Source organism: Gambusia affinis, linkage group LG01 (genome assembly GCF_019740435.1).
Source record: "Gambusia affinis linkage group LG01, SWU_Gaff_1.0, whole genome shotgun sequence".
In the NCBI taxonomy this organism is placed as follows: Eukaryota; Metazoa; Chordata; class Actinopteri; order Cyprinodontiformes; family Poeciliidae; genus Gambusia; species Gambusia affinis.
Genome location: NC_057868.1, coordinates 18664493 through 18691622, shown reverse-complemented (window position 1 = coordinate 18691622; position 27130 = coordinate 18664493). Strand labels below are relative to the sequence as shown.

Sequence of the window (27130 nt, the reverse complement as noted above, 5' to 3'; positions counted from 1 at the left end):
ATCACGATTGGGTACAATGCCAGTTCGATGAAATTGCCTGTGCTGTAAGCAACCATCCTTCACTGTGAAGACAGAAGTGCTGATCTGAACAAGATGGCTGTTATTGTTGATTCAATATTTGGAAGCATTGCCAACATGGACTGAATGTTTTTGTTCACTTTCTCCACTGCAATTGCTAAAGCTACAGGAAAAATATATCCGAAACAGCTGAGCTCCACACATGGAAGGGAAGCACTAAACCAGTGACTTGACTAAATTTGAGTGACTTTTTGTGTGTATCACAAAAAGTACTGCCTGTGGAAAACGCTTGACTGCTCTGAAAGGAATATCTACTATGCATGTCCCATCTCTCTGTGTACCCACTGCTTTACTTACAGCCCCACTAAGGCACACAGCGATGACTGTCAGTTAAACAGCATTGGTGAGGACAGAATAAGGCAAAATCAGCTCCCTTGGTGATGCACACTTTGATGAATGAGCAGGTGCAAAGTATGGATTGGCCTCTCTGTTGTAGTGTTGAGAATGCATACATTCATTTCCCTGAAGGGCTTTACAGTGCGTGCTGTCAACACTTTGATTCTGCATGTGATCTATTTCTCTGTTTTTTACGCCGTAAGACTTCCTGCATCATTCTTTTTCTTTTTCCTGCTGACCTGTGTGCTGCCTCCTGGTAGCTGATGGTTATTATGGGGATACGTTCAGAAATATCTGTTATTAGAGTCTTGCAAGCTAACGCTACAAAGGGTTTCATTTGCTGTATTTGAGGTACAAGGGTTTAAAAGAACTGCACATTTAATGCAACTATATATAAAGAACACACACTCTTGAATGCAGTAGCTGCATTTCCATCAACCATATAATTGTGGAAATTGAAATTACAAAAATAAATTAGCCTAATCGAAGCATGCCAATTCAGAAAAAACTCACTTTTTTTTATTAAAAAAAAAAAGCGATAGGATGAGGTGGTGTTGTAGCCCTATCAAACTAAATGCATTTCACAAAACTGCAATGGAAAAAGTTTTTTTTGTATCTCAAATGATCAATGGCCAGATGTTACCACTAGCAAAACCACTGAAGAAGACAACAGGAAGTAATAACAGCATGGTGGCTTTTCTTTGTTTTTGTTGGACAATGTCCTTCTGGCTCCACCAGAGCTCTCACAGCATCACACAGTTCATAAAACATTGCATGTTATTCCAATGTATTTAATCCATAGCACTTCTGTAAAATTGGTGACAACAATTTCCCCAAAACAAAAAGCTGCTCTTAAAAATAAGGGACTTGTCACTCCAAAGTCTGAATAAGACACCGACATTTCCTCTGATGGACGGTAGATGATGAATGCCAGCAACATGTCTGAATAATAAATATATCTCATGTAGTTTATTACATCCATTGCTGCCATGATTTTTAATGACTTATCACGTGATCAAGCTTAACGTGTGATTTTAATTTGAGGTCTTCTTTAACGGAAACAGCACAATTGTGAAATTGTGTTTTTTTTCAACATTAGCAGAAAATAGACAAAGATTTGTGCACTATTGTAATTGACGTAGGACATGTTGTCTCCCATTTCCCCGCTCAGGAGTGTGCCTGGTGCTGGGCTGCATGATCTTCCCTGACGGCTGGGATGCGGAGGTGATCCGGGATATGTGTGGGGAGCATTCAGGGAAATACTCTCTGGGTGACTGCTCAGTACGCTGGGCCTACATGCTGGCCATCATGGGCATCCTGGACGCCCTCATCCTCTCCTTCCTGGCCTTCGTCCTGGGAAACCGGCAGACAGACTTCTATCTGGATGATCTGCAGACAGACAACAAAGGTGAGTAAAGGTCGACTCAAACATAAGAATTCAGGTTTCCTCAACAGTCTTTGTATTTTATTAGCCAGTTGAGTTCAGCACTGGCATTTTTAAAACACTGCGTGTGGTTGTGTGCTGATATAAATGAGTGGCGAAAGAAATCAAAACATTTGTGAAAGATTTCTGTGATCCAGGAAAGAAACAATAAAAAAATTAAAGGAAAAAAGGAAGTAAATACAAAAATGGGAAAAGACAGAACAAAAGAAAGTAAATGGGGATAAAGAAAGAAATAAACACCAAAGGAAAAAGAAAGAAACAAAACACAAAGGAAAAGGGAAACAGAACAAAGAGACAGAAATAAAGACGAAAAATAAAGAAAGAAGAAGAAGATAAAGTTATTGTCAGACAGAAAAAATAAGGTAAGAATCTTTCTATGAAGAGTATATGAATATCTGTCTTCAATGCCATTTACTATTCTGACTTTGTTTTTTAAGGCATACCAAGAAAAATATGGCCAAAAACAAAAATGTCTCTTACATTCTTTCAGAAAAAGAAATTGAATGATTTATTTGGTCACAATATGTTGAAATAAATTTGTGATTTTCTAGCTATTTCGATTTATTTCATGGTTCACCAGAAATAGAATATGCCAAGTTAACATTTATTTTCAAATAATTTATGTCCTATTTCTGTCAAATTATATGATTAAACATAATATAATTTTTCTATGCTGTCAATCATTCAGTCTTTTCATTTTCATGGATTTTGAGGTGGTTGATTAAAGCTTGTCACCAACAAACATCTTCTGCAAAGATATTCAAATTGATGAAAAATGGGGAGTTAAATGGAATTTGCTCTTTCCAATGGCTGAACATTCACAACAGTTTTACATCAAATTTGAAATCTATGCATCACTCTAAAGTAAAATTGAGTTTGGACCCTAAACGTCCAGTTTGTTTACTCAGCATTTCCCACATATTGAAAATCTGTCAGTGGCAAAGATTGACAGTCTTATTGAAAAATACATATACGTTATAAAGGAGAGTCAGTATAGATTTAGATCAACACCTATGGCAGTGATATAGTAGAATTAAATTAAAAGTGTAGCTAGTAAAACATATCCAGTTTGGATTTTAACTGACTTGGAAAAAGGCTTTGATACTATTGGGCATAAGATGATGCTACAAAAATAGAAAGATACGAGTGGAATAGAAAAGAACAAGATAAAAAATGATCTTTGTATTAAACAACAATTGCTACAGATTGGTCAGTCAGAATCTGAGTCTTTGAATGTTACTTGTTGTGTCCCACAAGGCTCAGTATTCAGTCCTGAACACTTCATTACATCAGTGATAAATGTAGAGTAAATGTAGATGAACATGCTGACGTTAGTTGTGTTTGCAGATCATAGAATCTCATTTCTTATGGGGAAGAAGAGAGACATTATATTTACTTGGAAAAATTCAATAAGCCCAAAGGTTGGTTTCATCAAAAGTGTTCCTTTCAAAACTATATTTACGTAGTTTGAAAATTGAGAAATTAATAAAAATGCAGAATTGGACATTTATACGATCGTCATTGAAAGAGTGTTTAAAAACTATTTTTTGGGTGAAATTTTGGGATCAATCAACTTTTTGAAAATGTGGGAAATAAGAGTCATAGTGATTCTGGGGAAAGACAAACCATACAATGTCAACACATTGGTGATATGAAAGTATAATAATAATAATAATAATAATAATAATAATAATAATAATAATAATAATATATGTATTATTTCAAAACTATACAGTCAGTGTATAAAGCTCATGGAAAATATTCTCCCTGCTTAACTAAATTGATTTCTGTCTTGATAAATCCAATGAGACCAGGATCCCATTAAAACTTTTAAATCCTCTCCTTTAGGCTGGTTTCAAATTGCTTTGCTGGAATTTTACTTGGGTTTCAGACAGAATCTAATCTTATTTAAAGTTATACACATTACCTAATTCAATATGCCGTTCTTGCATTTGACGGTTTAAAGATGACTAACTTACAGTGTCATTTATACATTTAGTAACTAATTTCACGAGATAAGGTGCTTTGAAATCTGCACTGCTAGCGTTTTAGGTAAAAAAAAAAAAAAAAAAAAAAAAAAAAAGGGATCCTTCATTTAAAAGTAGCCTGAAAAGGTAAAATTTTCCAACTTTTTTAATTTCTTGATCCTAAACTGAGTCCATTACAGTTACCAGGAGTGAGATTTGCTTGGTTCAGAATGAATACACTTCAATCTGACATCTGGATCTCCAGCCAAATTGCTCTCAGTGCTGAATCTAAGAGTGAGGGAGAGTCCTCTGGGAGCTTTCTGACAGTTTGCATGATATTGCATCAGGGCAGGCCAATCACATTGTTCTATTCTCTAAGAAGAAAGAGGGAGAGGAGGAAAGGCAGAGCGCTGGTGGAAGGGCACAGGCAGGAGATATTATTTTTGAACAATAAAAGTCTTCTTATATAAGAATTTTGTGTTTGATTTGACTCCAAAAACCCAAAGTGCATCACCACAAAACAAAGATCAGCGTTTAAAAAAAAAAAGGGGGGAGAGAGTGGATGGGGAGAAAAAAAATCCTGACATGAGACATAGTAATTGGTGAGAGGAAAGCAAAACAGTAAAAAAAGAGAGAAGGAGGGAGAGGAAGAGTCAGAGTATAGTGACATAAGATGTCTCAGTTTTTCTGACTATCTATCTTCATGATGGTTTCCATGGTAACTGAGATATTCCAGAGCGTGGGCGTGTCTTTCTGTTCTTATCTGATTAACCTCGCTGACGGTTTCTATGAGTTTACACATAAAACGCCCACCAATCCCAGCACTATATCAACTGCATATCGTTTGTTCACAAATTCCTCTCCAGAAACTCAAACATTTCCTCCATTTACAATCAATAAATAACTGAAGCTTAGAAAGAAGTTGTTTCTATTTTAGCAGAAATAAATCCTTAGACTCTGGATTCCTGTGAATCCAAAGCAAGTCACTGTCCACTAGTCCAAAACTCAGATTGCTTATAAATGCTGTTTAGGCATGGCTGGTTCTAGAGGGGGCCACCAGGGTGCCAGTGCCCCTGTAGAAATATAACACTTAAAACTTAAAATTTTATAATGATTCTGCCCTGGTGCAGAAACCGTAAGAAGTTTGTCCCTAATACCAATTACATTTTTTACCTTCACAGTTTTACTTTAATAATGAATTAAAAATTAATGTGTTGGACCTTCAGCTGTATTGAGATAGGATCACAGTTTTCATCAGGGTCTTTCTCTAATATGTTGAACAATCAAATATTTCCCTTTTTTGTTTCATTTAATCCGTCAGGTGAATTTGGTCAGAACTGCAACAGCTTCCAAATATAAAAGGTTTCACACAGTGCAGCATTTGTGCCATTCTAGAAATAGTTCAGTTAAAACACTCTTAATGCTGACCAACAACAATTGAGTGCTTGTGGGTTATTTCATACAATAGGGTTGGGTTCTGGATTTGAGCTAGCATAGTAAAATAGATTTTCAAAACACACAATGGACTAAAAGTCTAAAAGCTTCTTTGACTTAAGATAATTGTTTTTTGAGTGCCATTTTGCAGTTAAAGGAGAATACAAAAAAATTAAATGGAAAACACAATATAAACAACTGAATTTGGATAATAAAATCACTGTCTAAACTTAACTCAAAAAAGGAAGCCACTTTTTTTGAAAAACATCTTATACTGAATTTAATTTTCTCATGTATGGCCTCTTTTTTTTGCTTACTTGTGTCCCAAGCCAATAAACAATATGAAAACAAGTGTCAGTAGCAGAACAGGCAGTTTGATTAGAACTGCAAAATAAATGAAGCACATAAATATAATTTAACACACAATGTGCCGAGATAAAATAAAATAGCTTGCTTCCATTTTTTTGCTGAAACTGTGAATATTGAATGTAGCTAGCGCTAGCCCATGCTAGCAGCTTAGCTTTGACAAATCTACTTACAATCAAAGTCAGCAGTTAAATGTACATTATTAGAATTTAATCAGACCTTCAGTTCAGGGACGTCTGATCAGCTTGTTATGCCCTTCAAAATGGCCGTCTATGAGGACTGATGATGACCCTTCAGGTCTCTTTTCTTACGCAAAAAATAAATCCTGACCAATGTTTGTTTGCAACTACCCAAGATTTGGCTTAAATTGACCAATTCTTGTTTTTCATTACCCATTGAAATGTAAAATATGATACAACCTTTGATAAAGGAAGGTCTTGAAATAAGTGAATTGAAATATTACAGATTAAAAAGTGGATAATTCTACCTTCACAATTTTATTTATTTGTAGGTAATTCACAAAATATTTCCATGTGAAAGTGTATGTACACAAAGGGTCAAATATAGTTTCAAAGCAGTGTTTCCCCCCAGTAAGAGGATGACCTAAATGCTTTACACATACTTATGTAAGTGTATTCATGTTTTTGCAAAACTGTACAATTCCTTCTCATTGTGTGTTGCAGTATGTGAGCTAGTTTTTCCTTCTCTGTCTTTGCAGATTTTGCTGTTTCGAGGGTAAGTTGATCTGCAATACACATTTTTTTTGTGAGAACAATTGAAGAATATGCTTTAAATTAAACAAGTCTGTGGGTATATGGAATAACCTTGTAGGTCGATGGTACATAGAGGGTTTTGGTTCTCGGTCTTGTTTCCCTCTGTGATGGCCCAAAGTAACTCAAGCATGACAATGTGTAAAATAAGAATCTGCTTATCCACCTCTCACTTGGTCACACTATTAATTCTGAACAAAATGCAAAAATTCTTACAAAGCCTAACTCCAAGACGGGGCACCATTTTCTGGTTCAGAAACACAGCAAAGTGTTTGCTGAAGGATGTAGCAGGTAGACACCAGGTAGGAACCTTCAACCTTAGGGATGAAGGTTCCTAAGAACCTTCATCCCTAAGGTTCCCAAAACAATTCATCCTTCTCTCTAAGGAACACCTCACGATCCTCTCTATGAATCCCACAAACACGATCAATCATTGGGTCAGGAGTGACCCTGGCAGAGTCTGACATGAAACAGGAATCTGCTTTGCTTTGAACTGAGAATCCAAACACAAGTCCCCTACGTCTGTCTGCATTTTTCAAAGAACTGCAGATGCAAATTAGTTCATACTATGATCTGGAGCAGTGCATCAAATGGTGATATTTATATTCGAGTTGTATATTGTCCCTTTTTAAATAAAGTTTATTACCAGATTTAAAGAGGGTACTCTTAAAGAACCCTCCTGAATATGCCTGGAGGGAGTTGTTCATAATGACTTCTACAGAATCCATGTAGACCAGCCAATTTCATGAGAGTAATTCCTTGACCAGACTCAATCTGAGTCTGACGTTCAGCAGTCATTTGGAGCCTGCCTTTGAAAGCAGAGGAAATATTTGGACCTCCACCTGGTCTGCTACTCTAAACTGGTTGTCCTGGCCCTCCTTTTAACATTGCAGTAATGTGTCTACCATCAGAGTGCCACAGTGTCCCAGAACGTAACCATCTCTGGATGAAACTCGTCTCCTCCTGGATTACCAGATCTTTTCAACAACCACAGGCGCCTCTTCAACATGATTGACTTTCCACTGAGTACCTTAAACTCTGCCTCCTCTACAGAAAAATATGCAGAGAAAACGGGGTCCAGATTAGCGAGAAATTGAAGTTCTTCTTTTGCCACAAGATGATACTGCAGTTTCCACTGCATACCAGTTCAGACATGCAGTTCCCACTCAGGTCCATCCAGCCTGGGAACCTCTTTGCACAGGTTTGAGTGATCTGAAAAAGACGGAACGTGTGCTGGAAGTTCCTTTCGGCCAAGTGAAAATCTTTCTAATTGCTCAGAGACGAGCACCTTTCATGCCCAGAGTTTTTCCTAGGCACCTGGTGTCTGTCTGTGGCGTAAGGAGTACTTAAATATATAGTGCTGGTGTCCACCAGTTCATGGTTTCTCCAGGACGTCACATTGGCAACAGAAGATCAAAACTTGTTCTATTTGGATTCCATATCCCAACCTCCCACAATACCTTTGTAGTGAGGTCATAGTGGCTTGAAGTTGGTAACACTGAACATAAATCCTGGGTGAACTATGGATGAGGTACTTTGGTATAGGGTGTGTCCAAATAAATAAATATAAACTACTAAATACAACTTGTATTACGTTGTAATTTCCAATGACATTGTAACTGTTCTTACATGTGCAAACGTTGTTAGTTGTTGTGGTTTCTCGGTTTAGTTTTTTCTCTTTCAATCAAAGTTACTTGATAAACTGTCATCTAACATATTGTACTTTCAAAAGTAGAGTAGTGATGTGTCTTCTGTCTTCTGTTTTCTGACAGATTGAGGTACGAGACAGAAGAGAGCCGCGATACGGAGTGCAACGTCTTCACTGAGGGCAGCAATGGCACCGAACAACTTCTGTTTATCTCTTTCTCTTCTCTATCTCTCCGCCCTCTATCCTTCTTTCCTATCCAATGATCAGGATATCACCCAATTTCAATGCAGACACCCCGTGTATAGGATTGTGTAAGATAAAAAAAAAAAACAGCTACAACAAACACGAGGATAAACTATATTTTGAAAAAAAAAAAAAAAACAAGGTTGTACAGTGCATTTAACGCTCAACTTTCTCAACAAATACCTTTATGATGAAAAATATTTACTGTATTTAAAGTCTTGAGTTTTTTTGTTTTTTTTTTGTGTGAGAACTCCGATCCTTAAGATGAAGAACCATAATGTCCGTTTTACAGCTGTTTATTTAAAGTGTCGCTATTTACTGACTTTGAGTTTGTGTGGTGTGTACATTCAAAGCATCAAACAACAGATAAGTGGTACTCCGCGCACAGTTACAGAGTCATGACTCGCAATATACCAGAACGTTCCATTACTACACGTAAAAAAAAAATTAAAAATAAACCACAGGGACTCATATGGCTCTTCATCTAAGGACTTTTAAATGTGAAGAATTTAAAGGAGTACCCCATTGCAGCTTTACAGAATTTAACATCTCTGGGAGATTCTCTACTGTACATACTAAACAATGTAAATAACATAACTGCTGACGTGAACAGCCGACGACAAAACCTCATCTGACTCCGATGCATTCGAGTATAGTATTTCTACCCTCCGTTTCCGTGTTCCTCGTGCTGGAAGGGCATCTGAGTATACGTTCGTTCGGATTTGCTGTGTTCCTTCGATTCCCCACTACTGATTTCGTGGGATCACACAGATGGGAATAACACAGATCTCATAGCTGGAAGATCCACAGAGAAGCAGAGCACCGTGACTCGGAATAATTGTGTTTGATCACCATTTATTTTTTTATTTTTTTTGAGGGGGTAAAAAAAAGAGACACTACTCCTGCGTCAACGTGGCCTCAAAAGAAGCTGCTTATTGTAGATTTCCACCCTCTAGTATGTTGTCAATTTTACCGTTGACTTTAGCTGCAACTGTCATGTCGAAGAATCTTTTATTTGTGTTTCACTTGTTTGTGTCATCTCACAATCCCCCCCTCTCTTCAGTGTGCAGTTTACTCCAGTTTATGGTTCCAGCATACAGTGATCAGTTTACGCTACAGATGTCTTAAGACTGTGTGAATATGACTGCTAGTGCTGGCCCCAAGTGCTGCATTAAGGCGATGTCACATATGCCTCTTTAAAACAGAAAATCCCCGGTGGGACGACCATCTGCTATAAAAAAAAAAGTTTAGAATTTAAGTAATAATGAAAAAACACTAGTGCTGCAAAAAAGACAAAGGTAAGCACTTCCTGAAATCAAAGCATTTTAACACTCCAGTGTAGTTCTTCAGGAATAAGGAAAAAAGGCGAATGAGTGAATGTGCTAAACTTGATTTTAAATTTTCAATACAATTACTAAAGCGATGGCTTGGATTTCTTTCTTTTTTTTTTTTTTAAGTGAAGTACTGTGAAGTTATCAGTAATATACTTAAAGTAAGAAAATGAGTGTTTATTTGAATATTTCTTTATCGTAGATATGCTTCTAGGCCATAATTTCCTTTAATCTAATTAATTTTCCCTTTAAATTGTACCATATTTGGAAATAAAAGGCACTTTAGGGTTGAGCATCAGAGCTCTATATGTGGGTTACGCCATGAAAAGCTGGCCAAGTCCTTTACGCTACGGGCATGAAGCTTATTTTGTTACTGTCTGCAGTTCGGCTTCCATTAATGCACTGAAAGATTGAAGTTTGAACAAACAAGACATACAGTGTATTTGTAGCTTACCAATTTAAAACAAGGACCTCAACAACAACAACAGCAGCCTTGTAAATCCTTGTTAAGCTGGATGCCAGCTTGGTCAGACACTGCTGTGGGATGGCATCTGATTCCTCAAGTAGCCATTATCACCAGTCAGCCAGTGTTGGTTGTATTGGTCACCTTGGCGATAACGGGACGCCCCGGCTGATCCTACAGGTGTTTGCATTGCAGGCAGACCATTATATCCTCTCCTCTCCCAGATTCTAGAGGTATTTTCTGGTAAATCTGCCTCTGGAGTAGCCTGGTAAAAAAACAGCCCTTTGCGAAACAATTGTCCGTTGAGAAACGATTGTTTCCTGGAGGCTGTGGACTCTGTTGAAGTTTAAAATTTTAACCAACTGCCAACGTTTGGCTGTGACATATGTAATCTGCCAGTTCTATGCTATGAAGATTACTGGAAATGACCTGCTCTGTAACCAACCATTCTCCACTGTGAAGAGAGAAATGCTGTACTGTTAATACTAATTCAATATTTGGGTTGGCGTTAGCTAGTTAGTTGCTACAGCTACTGTCAGACTACAACTCTAAAACAGCACAGAAAATCAACCTTATCATTCACAACTTCTTCGGTTCGCTGTTTGGCCCGGCAGAAACTGCCGGAGCTGTTAGCAAAATCTGAATTTAGAGGAATAATGCAAGAAAGCAATGGCTGGGCTAATTCTGGAGGTAAGCGTTGACATTTCGGAGGATAGAATTTGATCCCCAAGAGGGAAGATGTGGAGATTTTCTCTGATTTTTAAATAGCATTTTGATATTTCTCTTCACTGAGATTGCCTTTAACTATGACAAGCCTTGGTTTTCCAGTGAGGGTCATGCTGCCCTACACCATACACACTGCCTCCATCAGAAATAGGTTGGCCTTGGCTGAGTAGCATAGAGAACGTTATCATGAGTGTGACGCAGGTACTCAACTCTACAACAGTTTAGGGGGGAAAAATACCAAGAATCTTTATGTAAAAAAAAAACAAACAATGACCAAACATAAATCTTCTTACTAACTGACCTGTTTAGTTCATTACCTATTGTAGACATTACCTTCTATTTCAATTAGTCTATTTCAACTTATCTGAGCCACTGAAGGCTTGCAGCTAGCCTGGCGGATTAGACTTAGATAACTTTCACTATTTAAAACAACAAAACAAACTACAGTAGTTTAATCTGTGGGATGCAAAGCTGCTATAGAGGACATTAAATGCTACAGTTTCACAAGTTACTATTCTCTTTTTTTTCACCTGAGCAATGTGTTTCTGCGCTAAAGTTACATTGGTTGAGGTCGTTGGATGAGACATTGGGACCCGTCAACTCTTTTAAGAGGGAAGTTATTCATTACAAGAAATAAACATTACTGACTTCTGAATATGTATCAGTTAATATCTGCTAATGTAGCACTGCATCACATGGTCACATTATTTATTTTATTTCTATAATTAGCTACAGTGGGTGAAGACCTTTCTTAATAGCTCCTGGCCTTCCTCTGCTAACTGCTGTTATATGACATCTATACCACAAAGGCAACAAACTGATAACTTACAGAGGCTCACAGATTCAAGCTATCGCCTTATGAGGGAAAAAATACATTTTAACACAACATTTAGGCAAACACTGATAAATTAGCTCATTTTAAACATTTTGCATCAAGTCCTGTTTTTCTCCCATCATCTTTATTTATGAATATTAGTGAAACACAAGATGGTATTAACAAAGTAACTAAGTAAAAATTCCACTCCCTCATTTTTAAACTTTTTACTAAATGATTGTTTTTCGACACTCCCATTGTTTCCAAGTTATTTAGATTCAGAAATCCTGCTAGGAACGACTTATATTCAGCTAACCAGGGCATGTGTTTGTGAGGACAACACATTAAATGCTACCTACACTTCCTTTAGTAAACATGTTACTCAAAACATGAACATGTGAACTTCAAACTGTGGAGGCTGTGATGCTAGAACTGAGCTGAAGAGGCAAATCCAAATAAACAGTTTTAACTTTCCTTAAAGAGTGTTGGCTACTCTCATGACGTTGGAAATATCCAAAATGGTTTTGAACACAAAATATTATCTTAGAGTGTGTCAAACTGGCGGTAGATTTTATGTAGAGGATGGTTAGGACTTTTCTACCTTAAGAGAAATTTCCAGATTTTTTATCTGTAATTTTGCATTTGGCTGTGAACTTAAAGCTTTAAAAAATCTTTGATGTGATTGTGAGCTGACCTTTCTGTTAGTAACGGTCATGAACCGGTATGAGATCCTCAGGGTATTTGAACCTTGAGGAAAATAAAAATGTCAGGCATTACGCAAAATTGAAAAATAAAGTAGATTTTATTTAACACAGAAACAATTTATTATATCACTCCTTCAAAAAAAAAATTATAATTGAGTATTAAATTAGAATAGTTATCCATTATTTTGAATGTGCTTATTCAACAACATGTTATTCATTTTTGACTTTCTGCTCTTTACGAAGAACATAAGTGCAAAAATCTGATATTAGCCGGTTTATTTAGTAAGGATATCAAATTGTTTAGAGATATATTAGATATGCAACTCGTAGCTCGCCAACTGAAGTTTAAAACAGTTTCAGAGGAATGATTGGAGAAACTCCGTTAGGTCCAAGCTGCTAATACTGGCAGCGATCTAAACAACCAGATCTGTCTTTTGTGTTGTTACAAAGGCAAGGTGTACTGGGCCTTCTTTGGCTCAGGAGTGTGCAGCAACAGGTGGGGGAGGGGGAGTGTCGTGCGATTCTATTCTCCATACAGCCAGACTAAGCTTACAATGGTCTGGTAGTTTCTCAGCCTTAAACTTTTAACACCAGTGTAATGAAACATGTTAGTACTTTGTGAAACTGGTTAATCCCAAATCACAAGTTGGTTCTCTGGATGAATCAACACTTGATGTGGCTTCAAATGTTGAACTTTTCTGAAATCTAGAATATGTGTCGAACTTAAGAAATATAAGCAAATGGCTTTTTTTCTTTTTTACCTCCATGTGTTTTAGAAAGTCCGTTTGATGGGATTATTGATTCTTTAGAACCTTTGAGCTTATTGGTCTGAAATTTCCCCAAAGACCTGCAGACCACACACTGTCCTCTGGGATAACCGCCAGATATTTCCTGCGTTATCCATGTAGCTGTGACATTAAACTGGTTGCTACCCTCTCTGATAGATTGGATGATTTCACATCCTGGTCTAGAGACCTGATGGGTTCCAAATGATCAGTTTGCACAAGAACAAAGGAGGTACGGTAGTTTGTTAGTGTTCATCAAATGAATGTGTGGTCATTTGAACAAAAAGGCATTACCTGCTTTACATTACTAGCTGCCGGTGAGAGCATTGTTTTCTTTTGTCTAAGATCAATTACTGTACCTGCTGGCCAAATGATGGGCTCTTTATGCTTTAGCTGCTTCATATTTCTCCACTGTTTGCTGTGGTTCTGGTGACCACAGGATTCTACCATGACAAACTGTGGTTGCACAATATGACAAAGCAGTCTGCTGTAATCCAGGGCACCATGGGGGATTTTTATCCCTCTCAGAGGAACCCTTCAGGCTGACACACTGTAACTGAAACTCCCAAAGCTTGGCTTAAGTCATGACAGGAATAAAATTAGCTGTGTGCATGGATAATTGTTTTATATGAGAAACTGACTTGCTGTGCCCAAGTAAAGGAAAGGTACAATCAAACCATAAACCCTCCTAAGTAGATAAAAGATTTTTACCAAGCTGTCGAATAATGAGCTTTTGGTTTCTACACTGGGCCAAATCACAAACAGAGAACACCCTCCATGAAGGACCCTGTTACTGTTAGAACTAACTTTAATCAATGTCATGAGTTGCTAGGGACGCATTTTTTATTGGGGTTTTTTTCAGTAAGGTTTTGAAGGGTGTGTATGAGCAGTCAATGTCTCACTGGCAGTAGATAGTGGTTTGAGAAATCCATGATTGGAGAATATTTGCAGACTTCCCAAAAAACTGCAACAGCTGTGGAAATGTTTGGAACATTCAGTTATTAGTTTACTGCCACTCAGTTAACTAAGTAGTGGAATAGCAGTCATCTTATTTAGCCAAAAAAAAAAAAAAAAACCCTTCTTCTTTTCAAAGATGGTGTAATCTAGAGGTGTGGAAGTGTTTTAATGAACGACTCCAATATTTTTGGTGTAAATAAACAATTGCTTGGCAGTTAGCTTGGCTAGTCCAAAAAAATGTTCCATTTTTCTTTTCAAAGATTGGAGGTGTGAAGGTGCTTAATAAACCAAAAACAGGGAGTTAGTTACTTGCATAAACTTGCATTAATTTCCTACTCAACATCCTGTCTTGAGTCTGATCTGGCCACTGTCTACTCCAGTTAAGACATCTGGGAACTGTAGTCCATGACTGCTGACACATTCACTGGGGGGAAAGTCCAAAACTCAGATTTTTCTCTCATGAAGAATTTCAACCAACCTTTAAAAGTTGACTAATTTATAAATGCAGGACAAGATGCCCACCGACTGAACCAATTGGATATCGGTTCACTTGGTTCATTTGCAGTGGATTCCAGTGCATTCCTTTACTATACATAGATTAAGCAGATAGCTAGATGTACAGTGTCTTTTTAGAATGGTAGCTAGCTAATTCTCAGGAAGCTGTGTACTAAGTACTGTATTAAAGGCTCATTATGGAAGTTACAAACAAACCAAGTCAAAAATAAGAGTGACTTGATGAGGTCATCATTTAAATGACGCGTTGCTTCACTCTGGCTCTTCTGATGAAGTGTAGACTAGATTAGCACTGAAGATATTTTTCTTTCTGGGCCTTTAAGACAATATGATAACAGCCCTTATGCTGAATCTAATGATGCTGTCTATGGAGGCTCTGCACAGACCCCTGGCCTGTCAACCCACTGTCATACTGGGCCCTCATTTAAGAGACGTTTATTTCTGTTTTACCTTGAATTACCTGTGCAAACATAAAAAAATAAATAATAATAATGATAAAAAAAACATTTGCAGTGAAACTCAACCATACTCATACTTGCTTTTGATGTTTGTTTAGTTATCTGAGCAGAATTGGTTTACTGTTCCATACGAAGTTTCTCACACATTGTAGCGTGCATCTGTCATTTGTTTTGGGAGGGTTTTTTTCCACAGGCCCAGGACATGATTTCATACCATATTAACAGTTAGAATATAAAGAAAACATAGCCCTGAGGTCTACGTGGTCATGCGAGGCATCCAAGAATCAGTACCTGTACGATCGTCGTTCTGGTCTTTTTTCTGGGTACTTTGGTTCCTGAGGACTTGACAATGAACCTATGGGGAAAAAAAAAAGAACCTTAAAAAGGAACTGAAAATACCTTAACCCTGATGAGCACATATTTGTACCACTCCAGGTGCCTCTAAGAACTCTTGAATTAATTCTGACGTGGTGCAGAACCAGCAAAACAAGTAGTGACACGGTAGTTTTTTTTTTCTACTACAGACTGAGCTCTGAAACTAGATGGCTTATTTGTAAATCTGAGGTCAATTCAGTTTCAAACCATGAAATTAAGACAAAGTCGAATTACTTACCTTACTTTATGGAGACATTTTGATATATAAAACGTAGAAGTAAAAATCTTATATTTTCATTTTCAATTGTCAATTGGACTCCAAAGCTGAATTCGCCTCAGTCTAGAACTGTGGGATCATTTAACGATGTGAAAAAGACTGAGGGTGTTAAGAGTCAGTGAGAAGTCATTTCTGATTTCTAGCTACAAACAAAATGTTTGTGGATTATGTAAATGTCATGGACATGTCAATGATTTATCTTTTTATCATGCAATATCATATATAAAGATGTATTGTGAGGGGCGGGACAGATTGGGAACAAAAAAAAAAAAAAAGAATAATGTTCAGTGATTTATGTTATCTGAAATGCAGATGTTGCCAAAATACCATAAACTATCATGTGTTACCATGAGAGAAAAAAAAGAAAAAGGAATCAGTTTTGCTTTTGTACAACAAAATAATGATATACAGATATTTGTCATGTATTTCTGATGAGATCTTTGTTTTTATGTGTTTCTGACAGACTCTTCTGTTCTGTTATGGTTTTACTTTCAAAAATATTTAGGTATGAAATATGACGGTTCCTTGGTCTTGTGAGACCTCAAAACCCTCGATTCAGTTTGGACTCGCTAATGGGCCGCTGCTTTTTGAGATCTCAATGCCCCAAAATGTTTGAAATCTAAAAAAGGAATGAGAAGTCTGTTTCTCCAGTCGCCTGATTGTGTCCGAGTGTTGAGTCTCAACAGGGCCTGTCGCTCGCCACGGTTAAGGGTGACATATTGATTTTGATTTGAAAATTATGTCTAATTCCTATTTGTGAATAGTATTCAAGCTCACAGTGATGAGAAATTCTGTTGTTAAAACACATTTTGAAAAAGGTAAATAAAGATATTTTACATTCAAAATCAGTTGTGAAGGATTTATTGAAGTTAAAAGCTAATAACTTTGACAGGAGGTGGCAGCAGGGCACAGGAGAGAAACTCGGACTTCCTGCTACTCGGCCACAACCTTCAGCTTATTTTGGGGAATGCAAAGGCGTTCGATCATCAGAACTTATACAGAGTTTCCCTTCCTCATCTTTCCTGGGGTCTTCTACAGAAGAAGATAAACCAAACCACTTCAACTGTATCCTTTTCATGTGGAAGAGCAGAAATCTAACTCCAAACTGGACGATGGAGATTCATAAGAAAACTCCAAGTCTGAAGTAATCAGAAGGAATCTTGTTTCAGATCATATTTCATGACCACAGGTGAGGGTTGGAACATAGACCAGTAGATTAAAAACTTGTTTTTTGCCTCAATTCCTTCATGATTGGAAGAAAATGAATTTACTGCAGATTTACTGCAGTCCAGAATCAGAATGTGTTTAATTACGTTTGTATCTGAACCTGGAGTTGTCATGTGTTCTGAATTGGCGTCATGTAAAACCAAGCATCAAATCCAAGCCTCAGTGGACTGTGAAGAATGGAGATTTTTCTCACAGGGTGTTGGGTGTATTGATGGTGTCGGACAGAGACATCCAGGGTGACGCTGCTTTAGGTTGAAGATAACATTCCTTTGATGTGATTGTAAGTAGCTGCATTTCTGTTGACTAAAAAGACAAAAAAAAAAGCCACATTTTCCTCTAGAAAGTTTTTGTGCTGGGATGAATGTTTTAACAACGTATCAAAAGCTTTCATGTTTGATTTTAATTGTATTTCTTATTTAAAGGAAACGGCAGAATTGCAAAGTGTTTTCTCAACATTAGCAGAATATTGAAAAAGTTTTGCGCACATTTGTAATGGAAATACAGTTACTGACACCAAGAACACAAGTAAGCAAGCAGCACTTTGGATGATCAGTCCAGTTGTTTGAGCTGGAACATCTGTTTACAAGTGCCAGATGTGAAGCAGCTTTTCTGTAGAGCTAAACTTTGGTTCAGTGATTCACAGAAAAGCTAAATATTAAAATATTTTATGTTTCTACAGTAAATATTTAAATTTGTAAAGAAAAATGCAAATACTAAAAAATTTTATCTAGTTCCCACATTTTTTTTTTTAAAATCTTTTACTTGGATTAGACCAAATGCGTTTCCATTACAAATGTGCTCAAAACTTGGTCAATATGCTGCTAATGTAAAAACAAAAAATTATTTCTCAATTACAGTGTTTCCATTAATTAAGAAAGGCAATTAAAATCACCTGTGAATAAACAAACCGCTCCTTCATCCTCCAACTACTTCCTGGTGTCTTCTTCATGGTTTGTGACAGTAGTAACATCAAGTTGGTCATGTGACTAATCTGATACGAAACAATTGTTTCTGTTGCAGTTTTACGAGATAAACCAATTTCAATTCGACCCAACAAGAAAAAAATTAATTAATTAAAAAAAACACCTCATCCTCACGACGCAATTTTTATAGAAAAATAATTGTTTTTTGGAATTGACGTTTCCATTAAGCAAATTCGTTTTCAAAATGTCAAATTGCACAAGTGTGCTATCAGTGAAAATGCAGCCAAAGTGCAGTATTCCCAGAAATAAAACTAGTTAATAGGATTGAGTGTTATAAATAAATTACATTATTTATTCATTTTTTTTATTGGAATTCCCAACTCTATTTGATTTGCTAGTTATCAGATGATCTTAATCCCAGGCATCACAGAGACCCGAGGCCCGATGCCAGGCCTAACATAATATTATTTATTTAAGACTTGTCACGTCTTTTGTCGCGTTGGTGTTGAGTCACACGGCCAAAAATATCACACAGTCCCGACTGTACACAGACGATGGAGCGACCAGCGACTGGAGACTGGAGACTCCACAGGCTGTCGCAGTAAGTACCTGTAATTCATCAGTGGCTTCCTGTTCTGTGAGGTCCACATGGAGCAGCTCAGCACTGGGCATCCAGCAGAGCTTCTCACGCATTTAGGGTTTGTATCTATTTTTGAAGTATAAAAAGTGCCACACACCATTGATTCAGTTGAGTACAGCAGCTACAAAAAGCCTACACAACCTTTTTTATTTATTTTTTGTATTATGCTTTTTCCAGGCATTTTACAATGTCTTTTTACAAAGATATATATATCTGACCAAAGCCTCCACTTCCACCCCCACACACACAACATGGCTCTTCTATTAACCCTTTAACAACATTTTTACCAGCATTTCACTGAGACGTAGCTCCAATAATGAGCTTAGCATATGCATAGTTCCCTCATGTGTTTGCTAATTGCTGTTGGCTAGTCTGAAGGAGCAGAGAGAGGGGGGTTGTGGGGGAGGGCTGTTCTGTGACGTGGAACCTTGGTCTGTGCCTTGAAGGCGGAGCTAGGTCCACCCAGTTGAATGGTTGCCATGGGAGATTAAAAGATTTCTCAAACATGCTTGAAAGAATCAGGGCAACACTCCAGGGAATAACATTACATTATATAAAGCTCAAAAATGTTGATTTTTGCCCTTTTAAAAGGTTAGTTTGTGTCAGGTTGTGCTCATGGTCTCAGGTCAGACGCCTCGTCAGAAAGCTTATTGTAGCCGATTGAATATTACTGGGCAGCAGTAACAGTAATAACCTGATTGTGTGCATATCTATATAAAAAAAATAAAAAAACACTGAGCATATTTTTTCAGATTCAGTTCCAGTTTTTGTTGATGTGGTTAATAGACGCAGTAAGCAAACCCCCTGGATGAGGCGTTTCAGTGAAGAGTGGCCTTTAAGTAGGCCCCTGCCTCACTGGAGAGCTTGGATCACACAGCTGGTTAAGGAACAGGATGGACTCAGATCATATGGAGGAAGTCAGCTGAAGAACAGGTCCGGCATGTCTGATCAAACTGTATGAATCTTGGATTGCTGCATGTCCTTTGCAACATGGAATCATCCTATATTTGAAAATTAAATTCTGCATTCTCTAGATCTGGTTGAAGCCTCAAATACTGTCATGTTCAATAAATCAGATGCATTCCAACAAGGTTCATTTGTCAGATTAAAAATGGCTTTTGAAAATTAGAACCTTTAAGCAGATATCAAACTTACTGTTTATTAAGCCCAGATTTCCTGGTTAAAATGTTGTTTATTGGTCGGCTGTAATCTAATATTAAATGCCGTTTTTAGCAGCTGTGAGCAAGAAATAAACATGCAAACTGAAATAAAGGCTTTAAAGTATGCATTTGTGTGGAATTATTCTGTATCATGTGTTTCACTTTGTGAATTAAGTTGCTGAAATCAATGAAGTGAGGTTAATTACCATAACTATCACAGATGTTTGGTTTGTAACCCTTAGAACCAAACATGGAGGAGCAGCATTCAGCTTCTATGCACCATAAATCTGGAAGAATCTTCCAGAAAACTGAAAAACAGCTGAAACACTGAGTTCATTTAAATCAGGACTAAAACCCTCCTGCTTAGAGCTGCCTCTGATTAATAATAACAAACACTGATCAATACATTTGTTGCATGTTGATGATTGTGATGATGGCTTTTGACAAAATGTCATGCTTATTGCTTGTCCCATAACTGGTTACTGTATTATGTTTTATGACGTAAAGCACTTTGAACTGCCTTGTTGCTAAAAATGTAATACAAACAAACGTGAAGAAAACTGAATTTGTTTTACATCGCAAAAATATTGGTATTTGAAAGTCACTGTAGATAGTAATATGTTAAAGATGGAATATTAAAACTTTCATCTTAATCTGTGTATGTCACCATGTAGTGACAGTCTGAGAGATAAGCAGTGAAAAGATCGATCTCCTCCATCACCTCCCTGAGATACTTTTGCCATCTGATGAAGTTAAGCTCTCCTGGTCAGAAACAACCAATCAGAGCCAGGAGGAGGGGCTTAGTACTGCTCTGTGCTTCTGTAATGCGAGTCCATTTGGACTTGCCAGTGTTGCTACGAGAACGAATACCATCAGGCATGTTGGTGTGTGTGTGTGCGTGTGTGTGTGCGTGTCTGTGTGTGTGTGTGTGTGTGGTCCTATTCTGCTGTATCTGAACAGCCTGTGGACCCTCCACACTCTGGAGGCAAACCTTCACTTAGCAACACTCAGCCAACCACATGCAGCCGCATGCAGCTTGGCTCGGTCATGAAGTAGCTGCTGACCTCTACCTACCTCACTGCTACCACACACACATCTGACCAAAGCCTTCACTTCCACCAGCTTCACCGGGAGGGGAAACATAAACCTGGAGGTTTTCAGGAAGAATGCAAATGACAGGATGTTGGCGAGGTGAAAAACCTGCAGTTACCTCACAAGGTGACGGTGACCTTTGACATTCTTTCACTTTTAGTTACTGAGCTCAGTCATCCAGAGAAATTGGATCTTTTCACTGCAACGATCATTCGGACTCCATCAAACCTCAGTTTAAATGTTCTGTTAAGAGAAGTTACAAAACTAATTAAGAAGATTCTTTTAAATTATTGAAATGGATTTAAAATATCCTTAACTGTAATTCAGCAAAGTGGCAGATAAAAGCATGCAGGGTCACATAAAGGTACAAAAACAAAAAAGAAGAGACAGTACGGCAAGGACAAATTTAAATTCTAGGAACTTCAGTATTTGTGGTTCATTTTCATAATTTGAATGGTTTTTCAAAACGTGCAAACAATTTCAGCAATTCTTGAAAAGTTAAATAACCATAAGAAAACAACATTGACATATATATATATATATCTGTGTGTATGTATGTATGTATAGGAGTTCCATGAAATTAAAAATAGCAGAGGTAAAATAAGTCATCAGTCCTTTACAGTTAAAGAAGGTATTTTTGTGAGAAAAAGGAAAGCATTAGCAAGAACATTTTTCTGAAGCAGCACCAGAAGGCTGCAGATGAGGTTGAACGTTGAAGACTGTGTGCAGGTGTCATCGCTCTGAAATGAATCCATGCTTTGGAGGGGAACTTTTCAGGAACACCTCCAGTGAAGATGTGAAGCACTCCGCAGGTGTGAAACGACACATGTGCCGAACGCATAAGTTCTGGTTGAAGCGCGTATCAACAAAAGCTAAAATCACAGCAAGTGGCCTGGCATGACAATTACAGCAGATTCCTGGTGTGTGGCAGTCTGGTCGAGTTTTTCCCCCAATCAAAATTCTGAAAACACTTTCAACGTCCAGACAGTAAACAAAACCTTAAACATTTGTCTGTCATAAAAAGAATATGGCATTCTTTGCTAGTTTGGTAGAACAATAGGTAAAGCCTCCTTCTTTGAAGTTAAAATGAGACTTGTTATATAGTGATAGTCAACCAGCTGGCTCCACCTGGGTCTCTTAAAGAAAGTTTAGCTTCCTGTGCATTGTGAATCCTCTAGAATTAGAACTCTGTGTTCAACATCAAGTTGAGAAACAGCAAAGAGTCCAAACACTGAGTTATTACAATGTTATCTTGAGTAACTGTAGAGTTAACATGGAGACTTTGCAGTGCCTTCCTTCCAGTCCGTTGCTGTCTGGTTTGTTTTCTCTTTTGTCAGAGCGTGGTTTGTTAAATGGTTACTGACCTCAGGCTGTCAGGAAGTTAGGGACCAAACTGTGTCCATGTGTGGGTTTGTGTGCTATGGAGACATGTTGTAGTCATGACATAACTGTGAACTTCCTGATCTTTCTATCGTAATGTAAGAGTTTTGTGTTCATTGTCTTTGTATTTTTTAAACGTTGGCCTTGATCACTTGTTCTTCACAATTTTCTAAGGTTTTTTTGGGAAAATGCTCCTTTTTACTCTGTTTTTCTTGTACCTGACCATGACACTAGATTTTGTAAAGTGTGCTTCAGGTAGGAAGAAACAGAAAACAAAATGTCAGATGCATCATTTCTCTGTAGTAAATCTACAGCATGGCAGGTTTTCAGGTACAGTCATGAAAGTGTAAAAAATAATCACTTAACAGACTGCATTGTGTTATTACTAATTAAGCAAATAAGTAGTGAAATAGTAGTGTGTGTGAACAACAAAGTATGATTGAGAAATTTGTAAATGCACCTTGAGCATCAATAAGTTAAAGCAGTTTTTCTGTCCATCAGTCTTTCGCATCATAATGAAGGTTTTCAGTCACTCTTCTGTACAAAGGTTGTGTGTCTTTCTGTGGAGCTGATTGAACAGTTTTTGTAATTCAATGAATATAATGATCCATTTCTTTGCAACTAAATCTATTCTTAATTGTTATGAATACTTTGAAAGCATACAAAAGTGCAAAGGTGATTTTCATTTTACAATTTGCCAAACTGTCTTTTTTACAGTATTTGTTGCAGCTTCTGCCGATCCAGCGGTTAAAAAAAACCCCTCTGTCATGTTTATTGCAACACAAGTGAAGATAACTTGAGCAAATAACACTGTCCCATCAGAGCTGCCTTAACATACACAACATGATTTAAGGTTTCTTGATATTTTGCGGCAGAATCACCAGGAACTGAGCTGCTAGCAGCCTTTTTATCCCCCTCCATGTTTGTTTTAATGCAACCATTGAGCACTGCATTAGTCATTTCCAAAAGCATTAAAAAAATCTTTTTTTTTTTTCAAATTTGGTCATCTGATTTAATTTTTTCTGTTTACCAGGAATTAAATATAAAGAAAAAAAAAGAAAAGACTCCAGACTTTTGCTCAGAACTGTACATGACATGTTGTTTGGTAGTAAATGAGTCTTTACTTTGTGTTTTATGGTTATCTTGTTAAACCTTTAACAGAAAACGTCTTGTATAAACTGCAATGCTTCATTTTCTCTTTGTTCTGCAGTTCCCAGTCTGGTGGTTATATTTAAACGCTACAGAGAAATCCTGATTAGATATAATTTGGTCCTTTTTGCTGCTATAAAATGGGATGTTGGGATAATTTGGTCCATCAGATAAAGTCTAATGTCAGCAAAGAACGCTTCCCTCCGTACACGAGTCAGCAGTCATAAAAATAGATTAAACTTTCAAGAGTCAGCATCTGTTTGTTCCAGCTTGAAGGTGATAAATAATGAAGGGGGAACAAAAAGAATCACGGTAAGCACGGAGACAAGAGGCCCCAGCTGTTCAGAGACCACTGATGACGCCTGCTGACCATCACAAAGTGCCGGCCTTTCTTTACACCCACGTTTATGTGGCATCAGCTGAAGCTAATACTTAGGGACGCGTGAGTACACAGCCAAGATCCAAACACACCTCACTCTGGAACAAAAGTTGGAAGAAAACACAAAACTAAACATGTGGATACACTTTTTTCCTCCCCTGAGGGGATATGTTAGACTATAAATATTAGGCAGTCTGTAGTAGACTCTCAAAAAGGGCTGCTGGAATTTGGATTTGACTTCACAACTTGAAACTTATTGAGTAAGGGTTGATACATCTTTCATTTCACGATGTCAGAAGCAGCAGATGATGTTCAGCGGTCCTCTTCATGGCTGCTGTTTGCTCTCATCCTTCTGTTGTGCAGCGAAACCTTGGAAGCTTCTGTGTACCGCCAAAAAGGTAAGGACATCTCCCTTTCTTTCCTGGCAGCAATTAATCAAAAGCATGTAAAGCCCTGCCATAGCTGAAGTTTGAAACGTTTAAGCATCCCTAGCTTGCTACTGTCAGCAGTTGAAGAAGCTCGAAATGCCTGACGTCAAACTTTCATCCGCTGTATTCTGACCTTGCATTTGGCCTCTTGGGGCTCTTCGTAACAGATTAGTGCGCTTCCTCTGACCTCCCTTTTCAAGGTGACAAACCGCATATGAAAAGCTTTTCACGGCCTTCAGGCATGGGAGAACTTACAGAGGACGCTAGGTTTGGCCATTAGCATGCATGACCTCTCCCAGCGAGGTGTCACATCCTTCACTGAGAGGGTAAAGTAAAAGTCCTCCCAGTGGAACATGTGTGAAGTACATTTTCACCTATCTTGGTCAGACCTCTGGATTCCTCCATATGACTCCACTCCAGATCAAACAGCAATGCAACTGTGGCTCTTGTTTTCTCCTCAGGTATCTGTTTCTACAAGGACAAGCTCTTCAAACCCGGGGATACCTTCAGGAGAGGCTGTGATAAGTGCTTCTGTCATGAATTTGGATTCTACTGCTACTCGTGAGTAGATTCTCCCTCTCCTTGGTTGTTATTTGTTCATTTTCATTTTATAAAGCTTGGCAACTCACAAGTGCTTGTTGCAGGCCGATGAAACCTACCTCATGGCCAAAGAAGTGTCATCGGGTGCGGACAGACTGCGGATATATGGTCGTTTACAAGGAAAACCCATTGGTGGAGTGCCGCGCCTACAGCTGGATTGGTTGACATAACAGAGAAAGACCAAACAATGTTCATGTCTCATTACTTTTTAGGTTTGTCCCACAGACTCGGGCATTTCACCTGTGATGATGTAGAAGGTTTTAGTGAGGTCACTGCTTGATGTAAAAATGAAAACCGTTGGTTAAGCAGTTGCACCAAAGTTGAGGTGCTTCAGAGTGTGAAGTAGATGTCTGTGATTTCTCCACCTGCTTTGGTTTAACTCTGGAGACTGAAGTTTTCTCAGTTTAAGACATCAGACACAAAGTCACATCCGTAGTGGATTGATTAGCCAGACTTCAATTGGGTCCTCAACCCACTTCGTCATAAAACACCAATAATCAATATAAAAGATTTAAACTGTGGAGATACATATGCTTTCATTATGCCCTTGTACAACTGATTTAGTCAAGTCATTGCTGCTGTTATTTATTATATATAAAGCTGAACGGTTTAAGAGCCAATGGATTGCATAGTGTATGAAATGCAATGACAGAGCTAAAAGAGGCTAAACCTAGAATGGTATTTCAAGTCAATCTGATAAAGTTTAATCTCAAGAATACCATGCAACATGAAACGCATTCAGACAAACAGTGGGCAAAAAGACATTTAATGTTATTTAAATTCTATATTAATATCATTGTCTTTTGTTTTAATATTTTACTTTCAGTTTGTTTACTTTTGGCTGGTGGACGTCCAAGTCAGGGTCTGTTGTTGGTGGTACTGATCAGTGATTTGCAGGAATCTCCCAAACATTAAAACCATGGCTACGTGTTTGCTTGTAAACAAAACAGTCCTGGAATGCAGGAAAACAACCCAGAGTTTCTTCAGTATTTAGTGATTGTTCCCCACTAAACTCACTCACTAGTGTGGTTCTGTCCATTTGCTTTAATTAACTTGTTCCTGATAAAAGTGTGTTTATGTTAGACAGTTTGAGTTTGCTGTAGAGCTACGCTAACAGATGCTGTTTTGATTGAACTCGTCAGTCGTTTACTGTTTTAACACCTTCATAAAACCATTTTTTAAGCTGCGCTCTATGAAGCTGACAGAAAGCGACTACAGCCAATAGTTTCTCTTATCACTAATGTTTCAGAAACCTGGTATGTAAAAAGGTACAGATAATTTAAAAGCGACTTAACTGGTGACGCAAAGATACCTAGAGTCAGATTGAGACATTTCTTCAATTGGCAAGTTCTGAAATAGAACATTTTTCAATGTTTTATGGTTTATTTTTTATGCATTAATTTTTATGAGTACTGATGAGTGTTCATTGTGAGATGTGTTTTCCTTGTACCCCACTTTTCTAAATATCAAACATCCACATGTACGTTCTGCCTTAATTACATTACAATACATTTTTTGTTCATTTTACTTGTTATTTTTATGTCTTAAATAGTTGTTTTTTTTTAAATACTCATCATAGCTCCACTAAACATTTTTCTCCACACTCATATTTCTGGAAACCATAAACATGCAAAGTGGTTTTTTCCTCAAAAAATCCCATTTTCAGAGCTGTGTTTTGCTATGTGTAGACCTGTCTTATGCAAATTAGTTAGCTTGCAATGATTTTCTGCTAATTTGTCAGTTTGATATGGTATATGAAATATTCAATAAACCTATGCAATCATAATTTAGACTACATTGGCTGATTTGGATTTAATCAACTGAATAAATTTCTACATTTCTTTACCTACCACCCCACTGACCTACATTAAATACTCCTGATACTCGCGTTAGCGGACATTGCTGCATGAGTTGCCAGCGTTATGCTTATTGCCTGTTCTCCATTAGGGGATATGTCACAATTCAGTCGCAAAAGCTGGACATATTATATGTGTGTATATTTGACATCATAATTGCAAACTTATTGCAGTATTCTGGACATAATTGGGATAAAGAACATTAGCAATAATTTCAAAGTTCAGATGTTTTGTAACCTGGTAAAAACCAGCTCCTGGTTCTACGTTTTGCTTCATGAAGAAGGTCTCCTGAGAAACGGTTGCTTCCTGGTAGACGTTTTGTGAGAATATACCAAGAAGCTAACACAGACAACAGCAGACTAAAATTCACTCAACATTCATTTAGCATTATTTTCATAAAACATGTCAGTGGAAAATCTATTGCTTTGCTGTAAAACCGCATCTAAATATAAAGCCTTTATTAAGAACTCTTAATAAAGCAGATGAATGAATACCTTTTGATGGTCATGACAGTTCAGGCTCAAGACTATCAGTGTAAAGACAGTCAGGATTTTTATATCTAAGGTCTCTAAAACAAAATTCAGGGAGAATAAAGAAAATGAGAGAG

The 27130-nt window shown here is 37.6% G+C and overlaps 1 protein-coding gene across 1 annotated transcript in view; it reads left to right on the top strand.

Moving 5' to 3' along the window:
* lhfpl4a (LHFPL tetraspan subfamily member 4a) overlaps nucleotides 1-16016 on the top strand; it is a 35176-nt gene extending 19160 nt beyond the window's left edge. Inside the window, exons 2-4 of the mRNA XM_044108577.1 lie at nucleotides 1586-1822; nucleotides 6344-6360; nucleotides 8168-16016. Coding sequence (XP_043964512.1) covers nucleotides 1586-1822; nucleotides 6344-6360; nucleotides 8168-8221 — 308 coding nt within the window. The 3' untranslated portion in view covers nucleotides 8222-16016. The remainder of the gene's footprint in view (nucleotides 1-1585; nucleotides 1823-6343; nucleotides 6361-8167) is intronic.
* The last annotated feature ends 11114 nt before the right edge of the window (nucleotides 16017-27130 follow it).